Here is a 14,001-nt window from a genome sequence, read left to right on the forward strand (position 1 = left end):
CCGGGTCGGGTGCCCTGTGTCAGGACGTGGCCGTGTACCCCTGGCACTTCCCCCTGGCCTGCCCGTGGGTGCTTTCCGTTTGCATGGCCCGGGACGTTCCACCTTTTGACCCGCGGGAGTCCTTCGAGCAGAGCTGATGGGGTTGTGCCCGGAGCACGGAGACTTTTTCACGGGCTTTTCGGATTTTGGGGCAGTTTGGGGTTTGGTTGGATTTTGCTTGGTTTGTCTGTGTCTGTGAGTGGTTTCTTTGGTGCTATTGTTTTGTCTATGTTCCCTCTTTTATTTGTGGGTTTTGTGGTTGGCGGTATGTTTTCATATGTTAGTTTGTTGTTTTTATTTGGCTTTTCCACCGCACTGCAAGTCGCCCTCTTCCCAAGTATATCGAGCTGGTTGTTAAGCGGTGACCTTAATTAACGCTACTTCTCTCAAAAAGCGTGTTCCTCGCCCCTTGCCAGGCAGCTTTGACTGCTAGTTTGAGTGACCCTGTGCGGAATTTACATTTCCCCCGAAGTCTTCCATGAAAGTTTCTCCCCGTTCCAGCGTGACGCCCCACCACGGAGCCCACAGCAGGGCTGGCATTTCGCTCCTCTCCCTCCTGTGTGCCAGCACAAACGGCCAAAGACATCCAGAGTCACTCTCCGAGCGGGAAATGATGCCTAATTTATTCCTGTCTTCTCCATACAACGAGGGTAATGCCTTAAAGCAGTTCGGGCAACTGCTTTAGTTGAACTAAAGGTGAACTAAACCTGCCGTTTGTACTCGCTCAGCAGTGGCCGGCATCCCGCGAACGCCCCCTCCACGAAAGCTTACTTTAGAGCAGTGCAAGCACTAGCGAGCACTCCCTCCGGCCCGACCCCCTGCTCCGCCCGCAGTACGCGGGGAACAGCGGGGCGCCCCGGCTCAGCAAAGCCTGCGGCCGCCCCTGTCCGCCCGGCAGAGACGCGGCTCAGGACAGGTTCCAGCGGCTGGGCGGAACCGCCGACTCCGCCGGATGGCTCTACATCGAAAACTCGAGAAATGCCAGCGGATTCGGGCCGGTTTACAGCCTGCCTCCCGCCCTGGCCGGTCGGCAGGGTTTCTTTGGCCCTTTGGCTGAGCTGGTCCCTTTCCGCTAAATGTTATTTGCGGCATATGTTTCACACATTCATTCCCTTTCGGTCTATTATTCTGGGCGCTAACTGCTAACACCTCATTGTCACCTTGAAATTTCCTCTGCTATTTTGCAATTAAAAGCTTAATAGCCCTGGAAACGGAGTTCATGTGGCGCAGTTTACCATCGCCACTTCGTCTGAAAAGCTTTCTGCTGGGATCCCATTATGTGCTTGAATAAACCTTTTCGGCGAGCAGGAATGGGAGCCGGGCTTGTCAGGTTTTGGGTTACAATGGACTTTCAGGCAGGACACGTTTTTCTAACACAAATGCGAATCTGGCTCTATGTATAGATGTTGTCCGATACTAGGACATGGAAACCATTCCCATCAAATATGAGAAAAGGATTACAGCATTATATCAAACGGGTATTTCAAGCCTAAACGCCCGATGTGCAGCCAAGCGAGAGAGGGGCCCCCAGCCCTCTGGCAGCCTACCGCCGCGCCGGGCACCTCGGCTCGGGATCTGGCAGCCGCCCGGCCGGCTGCGGAGGCGCCCCGCAGGACCCTCTCCAGCTGGTGGGGAAGTAGGGTTTTCCACCACCATCACCGGCCCCCCCCAGGCACTTGCACCCTGTTTCTTCGTTTTGAGGGAACGGGTTTTCAAGGGTGGGCGCGCATAACCTTTTACGCGGTTTTGTGATAGTTGAATGCTTGATCCGCTTCTTTCTTTGGCTCGATGGGGACTCCCGAGTGTGCAAGAGGCCCCGCGGGGGAGGCCAGTTGCGAGCTGCAGAGTTCAGTGCATGCACCCCGGCAGCAAAAAAATGATGTTCTACTAGCGCTGCGCGAAAACGCGCTGTTCCCCGTATCTGATGCGATTCACCTCCCTGGCTCGGTGCGATTTACAGGTGGAGTGCTCATCCTCCTTACACCCCGCGCACGGCTCGGGGGAGAAATATCACGCTGAATCACTCTTCCTCTAAAAGTAGAAAAATAATGAGGAAAGACCCTAGTAGTTAAATACCACGCAAATACCTTCTCAGCATACACTGTGCCTCTTATTCTCTCCGGCGAAATACTTCCTGAGTTTTAAATCTGATTTCATTATTACGTAGCCTCACTAAAACCTTTATTTCGTGTAGCGCTTATGGTGGAGAGATGTCTGGGAAGAGCACGGAAGATTTTGAAGTAACGAAATAGGTTCTGGTCCAAACAGCAGCCTTTGTCCGTCTGCGGACGCTACACCGTGGACAGATGAACTCTTGCGGTAAATTTGTTTTCCCCCAGTCAAAATACATATGACTTTTTTGGTTTTTTTCCCACCAGTATATTACATTTGGATTCAAGGTTCTCGCTGCCACACGGGAAATACCCGATTTTCCGTGAGAAACCTCTCCGCGTACGGAAATGCAGAACACTACAATTCCGCCGCATCAGTCATTATCACTTAGGTTTGAAGCAACCTGATTTGCCGTGAATTTCACGTTCCTTTCTATAGCCATAGTTTGCGTTTAGGTCGCTGTCTTGCCGCGGGATGCCGGAGAGGCAGCGGACCCCGCGGGGGCAGGTGGCTACCGCGGCTCTCCAGCTCTGCACCGCAACCCCGCGGGGACGCGGCCGCAGTCCGGTTCCGCGCAGCTGTGGGCAACTTCTGGTCCCGGGCAGCTCCTGCTCCGAGCATCTCTTTGCACCTGCAAAACTTTGGCAAAACTTTAGCCTCGACACCCCCGGCGTTGGGCCACGGGCGGTGGCAGCCATACACCGTACCGCCGAACCCAGCGTCCCGTGGGCTTTCGAGGCGGGGCCGACCCTGGGAGAAACTTCCCCTGCTCCGCTCATCCCTCAGCCCCGAGTGCCTTCAAGGGTGAGCCATGAGGGGGTAGGGGGTGGGTGGCAACAGCCGCGGTTCCGGTCCTCTCGGGCACGAACCCCTTCGGCACGGGCATCGCCACCGCCCCGACGGCGGGGCAGAGGCACTCCCCCCGCCGCTACCCTCCCTCCCTTCCTCCCTCCCTTCTTCCTCTATCTTTCTCTCGCTCCATTCCCCTGTCGGCGCCGGGGAAGGAGGGTGGCAGTGGGGGCGGGCGGGGGGCGGGCTGAGGGGCTCTGGGCTCAGCGGGGCGGCGCGGGCAGCGGCAGTGTCGCTCGGCCGGCGGCAGCGCTCTGCCCGCCCGGCGCCACCGCGGCGGGCGGTGCCTCTCCCCGCCGGCCTGGGGCCGGAGCCGCGCCCCCGCAGAGCCCGCGGGCAGAGCCGCCCTCCTCCTCTCCTCCATCGCCCCGGCCTCCGCCCGCCCTCGCTGAGGCCTTCTCCGCCCCGGAGCCGGCTGGGCTCCTCCCGCGGGCATGAACGGCTATGGCTCCCCGTACCTTTACATGGGCGGCCCGGTGTCGCAGCCGCCGCGGGCTCCGCTGCAGCGGACGCCGAAGTGCGCCCGGTGCCGCAACCACGGTGTGCTGTCCTGGCTGAAGGGCCACAAGCGCTATTGCCGCTTCAAGGACTGCACCTGCGAGAAGTGCATCCTCATCATCGAGAGGCAGCGGGTGATGGCCGCGCAGGTGGCGCTCCGCCGGCAGCAGGCCAACGAAAGCCTGGAGAGCCTCCTCCCGGACTCCTTGCGCTCCCTCCCCGGGCCGCCGGGCAGCGCCGAGCCCCCCACGCCGCCGCCGGGGCCGTCGCCCTGCGCCGCGCCGCCGCGCACCCCCGCCGAGCTGGCCGCCGCCGCCGCCCTGCGCTGGGCCACCGATCCGCCTCCCGCGCTCCCGGGGCCGCTCCCCAAGGCAGGTGAGACCGGGCACCGCGTTTCCGGGACAGGAGGGAGAGGGAGGGCTGGGATCCCGGCTGTCAGTTCTAGGGGATGGGGCCGGAACGAGTAAAGGCGAAGGCTTTCCCTTTTTCCCGACGGGTTCCGTAGGAAGGGAATGCACAAGAATTCCGTCGGGTGCACTTTATCGCTCTTAAAAAGCAGTGACAGTGGAGCCGCGCAGTGACAGTGATTCTGGCCCAGCCAGAATCGCGTACACCGAGAATAGTAGAGGGGGCTGGCGAACGTCGCCGCTGCCAGCCGCGTCCCCGACGTGCCACTTCTGCGCCCGGCCCCAGGTCAGCTGGGAACGCGCCGCATCCTGCGTGGATCCAGCAGCATGTCTTTCTGCTGGTCCCGGTTCCACTTCCGTGCTGGAGTCGCTGTCCGGCTTTCCGCACCCCGGGCATCGGGCTGCGAGACCTCGTCCAGGACGGGACCCGCACAGAGAGCCTCGGACCAAAAGCGGTGCCCGGAGCCGGAAGGCTTCTGCGGAGCTATGACGACCGGGGAAAGTGGGGTGGTGGCAGGGTGAGCGGGGCAGCCCAGTCCTCCTGCGCAGGCCTGTCTCTCCGGATCGCGACAGGTCGGGGGTGCTGAAACCACCGCCTGCACTGGGCACCTTGTGAGTGCGACCTGTCGGAAATACACGTTTCTGGAGGAAAAACTAACGCTCCGGAATCGCTGTCGCGTTCCACTGTCTGAGCGGGAGCTGACAGTCTCTCACCATAGGGATGTCCGGCAGGCAAGCTGCTGTCAGCCCAGTGCGCTCCGCTGACAAGTTGTGACAAAATTTTAGGCGGTGCCGCGGGACAGGAATGGCGAACCCCGAGCTTCCACCGCTTCCCGTGGGTCCGTGTGCGCTACCGAGCCAATCCGGCCACGGAGGCGTCCACCAGAGCCCCGGCATGGGGCTTAGCCCGAGGCTAAGTCCGACACGGCGAGGATGCCAGTGCTTTGGGACACGCTTCCCATTTTCCGGCCCTTGGCACCGCCTGCCTGCCCTCCAGCAGCCCCGTCCCCCGCTTCTCGGCCCGGTTCCGCAGGCCGCTCCCCAGAACCGAGCATGGGGGTTCTCTCCCCAAATTTCCCACTGGTCGCAACCTCCCACCGGGGCGGGCGCTCTCCGCTCTCCACAAAGGCTCTCCTTTCCATGGCTCCTGGCTGGGGCCTTCTCCGTGCCTGGAGGTGGCGGGGGTAAGGCCGAGGAGGTGGGGAGAGAAGGGGAAAAGCCCACCTTGCTTGTTCGAGAAAATGAAAGTTCCCATTCGCCAGCACGATATAAATCTGTCGGATAGGAACGATATTAACTTACATGCTCAACTTTCCCTCACCCTGATGTATGAAGTTCCCGGTTTAAAAGATTACAGTAATCACGGGAGGAGAGTGTAAATCGAATCTGATAGCAATAACTTTTGGGGAAGGTCAGGCTCAAGTGAAATGTTACCAAGCAACAGGCATTTTGTTTGCAAAATACAATCAAAGTGTATTGATGAGAAATTCTTCCTTGCCAGCCAGTCAGCACTTTCTGGTAATAGCTTTACGGAGCGAAAAAAGCAAGCAAACAAACAACAGAACATAACGGAGATGTCCATAAATCAAAGCCCTCGGCGCTGTGCCTGCCCCCGTCCCCGCCCGCGGTGAGGCCGGGCCGGGGGGACCGGGGTAACCCGGGACCACCGGGGAGCCTTTCTGGTTGCGCAGACCTCACTCGCATGGTCCCCGGTCCCTGATTGTCACAGACGGGGTTTTTACCCCGCTTTTTATGAACACGAGGATGAATGAGAGCGAAGTGAAAAGTGGTCTCCTCAGAGGTTCCTCCTGACACCTTCCACCCGATACTGTTTAACCACACAACTTGCTTATTTCCAACTATCCTGCGTGCTCTGAGCGGCAGGGTTTTCTCTTTTCTCTCCTTCCACTATTAAAATCGCCTTAAGAACAGAACATGAATCTCCTGTCCGTTCGTTTTCTAAAACACACACACAACCCCTTCCTACCCAGGGACGTTATTCTCGTGAGAAGTTTTTTTACTGCCGAAGGGATATCACCGGATATATGGTAAAATCATATCCGTTTGCTTTTATTCCCAATATAATCAACCGTTTCGGTGGGACAGTTGGGAAGTTCTAAAACTACCCTTGTTGCATCTGTCTCTACTGACCTGGAATGATTCCTCGTCCTGATACCGTGCTCTTGAACTTTCCTTGCCTGCATGAATTCGTGTTACATTTCTCGCAGTAGTAGTTATCAAGACTTGTAAATAATATAATATATAATATAATAATATAATACATAATATAATTTGTCGTCTGTTATTTTCAGAGCCAGCTTCTTAATGCAGCGCAGCTGTCTCTCTTAATTTGAGAACAGTGATTAGTCTCCTACAGAGTATTTAGTTCTTCGAATATAGGGAAGAAAGTCTGAAGTGAAAGTAATTAAAACCAAAATCAAAACAAAACCCAAATCATGCTAACAAACTCCCCACTCTTCCAAACAGACAGCAAAAGTAAAAAAATCAAACTCACCAACCAAAAAATTCACCCAAAGCAAACAAAACCCCCACCAAATACATAGCCTTAGCTTTTTGTGTGGTTATGCTAGTTCTGGTATCAGTCTTTCCTAACAATACGACTAAGGAAAACAGGAGGTACATTTGAGATACAAAAAAATCCGTGTTGCACAAAAGAGATGTTCTAAAAATCAAGTAACAAGCTGTTTTAACAGAGAGTCAGCAGTAGGAATATCAAAGAAGCAAATTTGGTTCCAAAATATTAGACCAAATTTTTCAGACAAGTTATTAACTTGAGGGCAGCTTTTCCCTCTCACCTATTTTACTTTTATTTGGCCCCTTTATGACGTTTGACTCAGGATTATTAATGTATAGATAGTAAGAAGAATTGTGGTAAATACTGTACCAAATTAATATCAGTTTTATCTATTAAATTGTATTTTACTGTAAATGCATGTATGGTTCTCCTGCTTCTGTTTCATGTGTATCTGTATTTGCTCTGCATCTCTGATCTGGGTTGGTATCTGTCCCTGCATACATGTTGTTTGATGAATATTCCCCATCTTTCATGTCAGTAGGAAAATAGTTTCCTTAGTTTTCCCAAGAATCACAAACTGGATACTTAAATGCAGGCAATTTGAAATAGAAATGTATGGGGGAAAAAATCCCAACGCATACACGCACATTGCAACAGAACAAACCCCTCTGCGCAAAAAAACAAAACTATAAAACCCCAACCCCAGAGCCACACAAAGAAACAATCTTCCCAAAAATAAAAACAAGAGCAAAAACCCACAGAAAGACAAAACAAACCGCCCCCCCCCGCCCCCTCAAAAAAGCAAACCAGTCAAACAGCACTACAAATACAGCAAAAAAAAAAAAACCTCAGAGCTCACACAGAACAAAATGCAACACCTAAACCCTCACAAACGTAAAAAATGTCTGAGGACGAGATTTCCTTCTTGAAGCCTAGAATTTCCTCCTGTGAAACTTGCGAATTATTAAAAAAAAAAAAAAAAAGCTTTGGTGAAGAGCGTAGGTTGTACGTTCTAAATACTTCTCTTTTTTTTGGTACCTGAAAATACAAGCATTTGCGATTAATACGTGCCCGCAATATTCCTATGACTCAGTGGCCACATAGGGACACTTACAATGTATCTTCCCAAATTTTTGTTAATTCGACAATGTCTATTTAGTGCCAATTTCAAACAAACGGGAATCCCGGTCGCGGCGGCTCCTACGAAGGGTTGAGGACAGTCCCCGGAGCTCGTCCTGCCCCAGCCCTCAGCGGAGCGGGCAAGGGTTGTTTTAAGCAGTCAAAACACAGCCTGGGAAGCCCCGAGGGCCGGCCAGGCGAGCGGCCAGCGGCCGTGCGACAGGCTCGGGCCCCGGCGTGACACCCGGGGTGACAGCGGGGTGACAGCGGGGTGACACCGCGCACCGCCCCAGCCCGGGTGTGGAGCTGCCTGGCACCGGCAGCCAGAAATACTCTCAGAAACACAGAGGGAAAAACACAGCAGCCTCCCTGCACAGTGGAAGCCAGCAGAAGGTAATCCTCCATTGTAGCACCACCTCGATTTAAAATCTCGTTTTCCGGGTCTGTCCCTGCGAGCGTAATTACCAGCCCGGTGAGACGCGTCGCTATGACTTGCGCTGTACGAGGACACTAACCCCGTGCAAAAGCTAAGACCCGGCATCTGTGTGGTCTCCTGATGATAAAGATGCAAGATTCAGTGGGACAAATTCTCAGAATTTGAGGAAAAAAATTTTAGGCAAGCCTCGTAAGGATATTTTTAAGGGTACAGAAAATTAAGCAAATCTGAAATATCTTTTGTAAGGATCAGAGAATATATTAGAGATACCTTACCTGATCTGAGGGTGTTTGTTTGTTTTCTAGAAGAAACACATTTTTTCTCCCCAGTGGTACTTGTTCTCATCCCATAAAGATACACTGTAAACATGTGGTAATTCTGAAATGTGTTCTCCTTGTGTTCAGTCTGTTTGGTAATACTGGTCACCACAGTGCAATCTATTTATGTGAAAATTAGGGCTATGATCTTCCTTAAACAGCCTCTCTAACTCTGTCAAGACAGGGACAAGGTAGTTGGATGTCCTCAGTCTGCCCTCTAAGCCTTGAATGTATAAATAGTCCATTCACCGAGATTTGCAATAAATGCATAGTGAAGAGATTAGAAGGGAAAGGTAGTGTGAGTCTCACATTTTCTCAGTAATGGATGAGCTATGCCAATGTCTCAGCACCTCCTCAAAAGGATGCATGTGCCAGTTTGCTATCGGCAAGCAATTCCTGTGTTCTGTTTTGGCTGCTAAAGCAAGATTGATGCACTGACCGTATGAGAAAGAGGAAACCTACACGGCTTTCTCTGTAATACAGAACATGCAGAGTTACTGCTTCTCTGCACTTGACAGGCAGCACAACCAGTGTAAAAACCAGTTCCCAAAATGGGTTTTCCTGCTAAAAGGAGTGAAGTCTCTGTAAGAGCATCTGTATTCCTCAGATACACACTTACCTTTCAAACCCAAATTAACATCATTCCACATCTCTGTAGGATGGCCCATGGTTTCTGCTGAGTACAGCCATCCTCATGAGGAGAACATTCCTTTGCCATGCTCACTGGCAGGCTGTGCTCTGTTTGTAGCTCCCATTGTGGCGAGCATAGTGGCTTCTCGCTCAGCTCAGGCTTGCTCAGACCCTGACTTCTTTCTCTCAACTGGATGAATTGCATTAATAGTATTTTTTTCATGCTGATTTGTAAATGTTGAATTAGCCCACTGACTGATGAGAAGATGCCCTGCCTGTTCCTGCAGTGAGAGGAAGTCAGGAAATGGTGAGCAGTGAGGCTCAGGTGCTCACACACCTCTAACTGGTTCCATCTCATTTGGGCAGGTGGGATCACCAGCACATTTTAGGAACTTTTGGTCACTCCTTACAGCTACTTTATCTAGTTGGGGTGTTTGCCAGGGGCTTGGAAAACCAAGCAAACAGTTGTATTGATTTTTGCAGACAGTCCTTCCCATTTGTGTGTTCAAAAGCACTACCCTGTGTAGTTAAAGTAGACTGTCAGCCTCAGCAGCTTGAACAATGCACTGATGCTTCCCGATAATGTAATCATTGTGCTCAATGAGGAAAACCAGCAGAACAGTGTTCTTGGGAAATAACAATGAACAATCTCAAGCAAGTATATTGACCCCCTTTTGCATGAACAATCATCCTTCCCTTCTCGCCAACAAGCAGTCTTATTTCAAATGGTTCCGTACCCTGATCAGGCATTACCAAGGAATTTTGAGTGTCCATCTGGAGACAGCATGGTCAATGGACTTGTTTTCAGCTCCATTCTCAGCTCTCATCTGTCTTAGTTTAGCACACAGAAAGCAAGATACCTGGAACAATTCCTAAGACAGGTTGTGGAGTCCTCATCCTTGGAATTATTTAAAACTTGGCTAAGCAGGTACATGAGCGACTTGCCCTTTGTCTAAGGCTGCTCCCACTTTGAAAAGGATGTTGGACCAAATGCCTTCCAGATGTCCTCTCCACACCAGACTTTTATATAATATGTACTTGGATGGGACAAGGCGTCAGACAGACATGCTTAAGGGTTTAGAGGAAAAGCTGCAATTCTTGCAAGTGGGAAGAACTGATTTCTTCAGAACCAGAACTGGAATGCATTTATTTATTTGAAGACTTTTAAAACCTTCAACCAGTAGTCATAATGGAGTGGTTCCACCAATGCTGTTGGAGCTGCAGGGGAATTTTCATCTTCTAGGTGCCCTCTACACTTCACAGACAATGAGGTGGTGCTAGAGAGGAATTACGATGTGAAAGTGATGAAGTTTCTCTGAGAAAGCTTGCACTTGGGTGGTGTGTTGCTGCCTTGTAACCACTGAGAAAGGATGGATATAGCATTTTTGATACAGCAGAAAAATGATCACAGCTTGTTTGCTCACATGTGGGAGAATGAGGCAATATGTCTAAATCAGGTCACATTATCCTTTTACAGTTTTGTTCTCATGGAGTGTTGCAAAGGTACCTTAATTTTTTCGGGATCTCTGAAAAAAACCCCCACTTTTCCTCCCTTGGAGTCCTGGTCTGTTCACTTTAAGAAGACAGTATCCTCAAATCTCTGTAAAGGCTTTTGGCCTCAGTTTTCTGTTAACTTCTCTGACTTCTCTTTGCAGACATGAATGAGGAGCGTTTGGGTGATTCAAGTGGAGCAGACAATGCCGAGACCTACAGTGACAAAGACACAGACCAAAGGAGTTCCCCAGACATGACTAAAGCCAAAAGCTGTTTCAACCCCGAAAGCCCTGAAATTGTTTCAGTGGATGAGGTCAGTTTTACAGTTCAGAAAAATGGTGGTAGCACAGAGAACCGTCCAGACAGCCCCAAGTACCACGCAGAGCAGAACCACCTCCTGATAGAAGGTCCTTCTGGGACAGTTTCTTTACCATTCAGTTTGAAAGCAAACAGACCCCCACTTGAAGTCTTGAAAAAGATTTTCCCTAACCAAAAGCCAACTGTGCTAGAGTTGATCCTGAAGGGGTGTGGCGGTGACCTGGTGAGTGCTGTAGAGGTTCTCCTGTCCAGTCGGTCTTCAGTGGCCAGTGGAGAGAGAACTTCTGCAGAATCTGATGGTCTTGTTTTGCCTTCAAACGGGCATATTTTTGAACACACACTGAGCTCCTATCCTATTTCATCTTCCAAGTGGTCTGTGGGCTCAGCATTCAGGGTTCCCGACACCCTGAGGTTCTCTGCTGATTCCAGTAATGTTATGCCAAATCCTCTAGCTGTACCTTTGCAGCACCCTTTCCCTCAGCCCCCACGCTACCCGCTGATGCTGAGGAACACTTTGGCAAGAAACCAGACCAGCCCGTTCCTGCCCAACGACGTCACCCTGTGGAACACGATGACACTGCAGCAGCAGTACCAGCTGCGGTCCCAGTATGTCAGTCCTTTCTCTGGCAACTCAGCCGGTGTTTTCCGAAGCTCACCTGTCCTTCCTTCCCGCCCATCAGAAGATCCTAGGATCTCAATTCCTGATGATGGATGTCCTATTGTGTCTAAGCAACCAATTTACACGGAAGATGAGTATGAGGAAAGGTCTGATTCTTCAGACTCAAGAATACTCAACACATCTTCTTAGACTGACATTTGACGTGTGACAGCTAAGCGATGCTCACAGTGCAGCTGAACTACTGGCCCCTAAGAGGAGGGACACGTACTCTACAAAACTCTTGCAATTGTATTAAAAAGGGATTTTGCTTGATAGTGTACTATAGCAATAAAGACATAACTTATTTAATTTCTTGCACTTCACTGGATAATGCCAAATAGCAATACTCTGGCTTTAGTGCTGAGTGTGTGCTGCAAAGGAAGACTTTATGGATACCAGTTATGGGACTCTAGAAGACTCATAATGGAAACAGAAGCCCAAGGTCTACTTTGTTCCTTAACTCAGAAAAATGGGGATGTTAAACTAGAATACTTGAATGCTGTTTTATAATTGAGAGCTCCTCAGGACATAAGAAATCAAGCAAACATAGTTCAATTGCAAATGGACTAGAACAAGGACCTTATAATCTTATGCCAGTGATCATCCTTTCAGTGAAAGAAAAGGCAGAAGAAAGAAATACACACATGCAACTAACATGAGCTGCTTCTGTGCCGTTTGAGCTTGGACACTTTTCAGAGAAATATTATTAAGAGTTATTCTTTTCCCATGGCTAGGTCGAAATGTGTAATGTCAGTGTAAAACCAATTACAGCTGTGAATTGCATGAAGTGTATTGTGAAATGAACACCAGATTAAGCATTGTCAGGTTAATGTAGCATGCTAAGGACTCTAGAAAAATAAACTAAGATGATGATCTTGGTTTATGTCATTTATACTGGGCAAATAACATTCTGAAGATAGAGAGCTGATTAGTTCTCAGCCGGGGTTAAAATGTCCAGCTCCAGCAGCTGCAGTCAGGGGAAGCCTCTTTTTCAAGTCTGGGTTTTGCTTCCCCGACTTGTAACTTGCAACTGAGATTAGGGAAAATTGTCATCAGGGAAGCTGAGGTCTCTTGTATTTGTACTGCAGACATTTTCAAGCTCAGCTGAGTAAAGCAGAGCTTGCTGCAATCACAGAAAGCAGAAAACAAAAGGCTCTCCCAATGCTTCAGAAGCATCTTTTTTTTTTCTGTTCTGTAGAAGTAGGAAAAAAAAAGGAAATATGATGTAATAGTGGGCATTTATTTAAAACAACTTTTAGCCAAATGGCAACTTCCCTTTTCCCCTAGAAAAGTAATGGTTTGAAAAATTTATTGCATGATTGCATGCATTGATTACACTGCATATCTTTTGTGTGTCTGAGTAACATTAGGAATTGCTTCTGATGAGGAATGCCTCCAAGTTTAATGTCCACTTAGAAGTTTGTTAAACTTTTAGTATCATTTTATCAACTGTTCACAAGTGACTGCATATGCTTGACTCTCCAGTCTTTCAGGTGTGGGGATTAAAAAAGCAGCTAAAAAAAAAAGGTGAGGCCACCCTGAAGTTGGACTCGGAAGCAGATGGGCTTTAAAACTGTTAATATAAATGTATCAGGCATGATATCTGGTGTCACTGTTGATACAAATGCCTGTGTTCTCATTTGGCATTTCATATTCTGTAAGTCTTGTGCACACAGTGAATCTTCTGTTTTATAAAGGTACTGAATATGCACAAAAAGGAGAATAAAATAATGACTTTATTTTCCTTCGGGGATAAATTAACTGAAAGATACTTCATCTTGCATAACTTTCCAACCTGTTCAGAAAAGCATTTTATTGGTTATGCTACAGAGCAAAGACAAAAAGCAGGGGAAGTGAGGATAAAAAAAAAATCCATCATGGAACTGCAAACATGCAAGCATCTGGAGTTCTCTTAAATGCAGGGCTTCGGCTGTGTACTGACAGATTTGCCTGCATTCACATGACACCTGTAAACAAATCCATCTTACAGCCACCCCAGACAGAAAAGTAATATATAAAATAGATCTTGCAATCAGAAAGGCAGGTGGTAGTGAAACAGTGTGCTCCAACACCGTGGGGAAATTGTCAAAGGCCAGGTAAGAGCAGATGGACCCAGGAGCTCCAGTTTAGAGCAGATTTCCTTCCTTCAGAAGTCTTAGGCATCCTCTGTACTTTAAATGGAGCCTCAGTGGAGGTTTTTTGTTTGCGCATTTGTTTTGTTACAGATGTTGAATCATCTCCAGCAGAAAGACCAAACTGTGGTACCTGCCAAAGCTCATACCCTCTGTGGTCTGTGGGTTTTCAGAGAACTGAATTTTGCCATCTTGGCATTGGGACACATCTTTCAAAGAAAGATCACCCTTGGCTAACATGGAATGAACTATTATCACACTAGTGGTGAAAAATGCAGATTTGACAGTATGATGTTTAAAATTCCATCTCTTTTGACAAGCCGTTTTCTGAAAAAAGAAGCAAGTTAAAATAGTCCTTGTCTCTCATGTTATAAAATAACTTTTGACTCAATTGACAAATAATTTTTTTCTTAAATAAAGCAAATATATCTCTATTTTAAAAATTGCAGATTTTTA

At 49.2% G+C, this 14,001-nt stretch overlaps 1 protein-coding gene across 1 annotated transcript; it reads left to right on the forward strand.

Moving 5' to 3' along the window:
• Window positions 1-3,434: 3,434 nt before the first annotated feature.
• On the forward strand, window positions 3,435-12,557 carry DMRT3 (doublesex and mab-3 related transcription factor 3). Its single transcript, XM_033085865.1, has 2 exons — window positions 3,435-3,873; window positions 10,599-12,557. Exons 1-2 carry the CDS (start codon window positions 3,435-3,437, stop codon window positions 11,561-11,563), a joined length of 1,404 nt encoding a protein of 467 aa, XP_032941756.1. The 3' UTR covers window positions 11,564-12,557.
• Window positions 12,558-14,001: the final 1,444 nt, after the last annotated feature.

This window comes from Catharus ustulatus, chromosome Z (genome assembly GCF_009819885.2).
Source record: "Catharus ustulatus isolate bCatUst1 chromosome Z, bCatUst1.pri.v2, whole genome shotgun sequence".
Taxonomy (NCBI): Eukaryota; Metazoa; Chordata; class Aves; order Passeriformes; family Turdidae; genus Catharus; species Catharus ustulatus.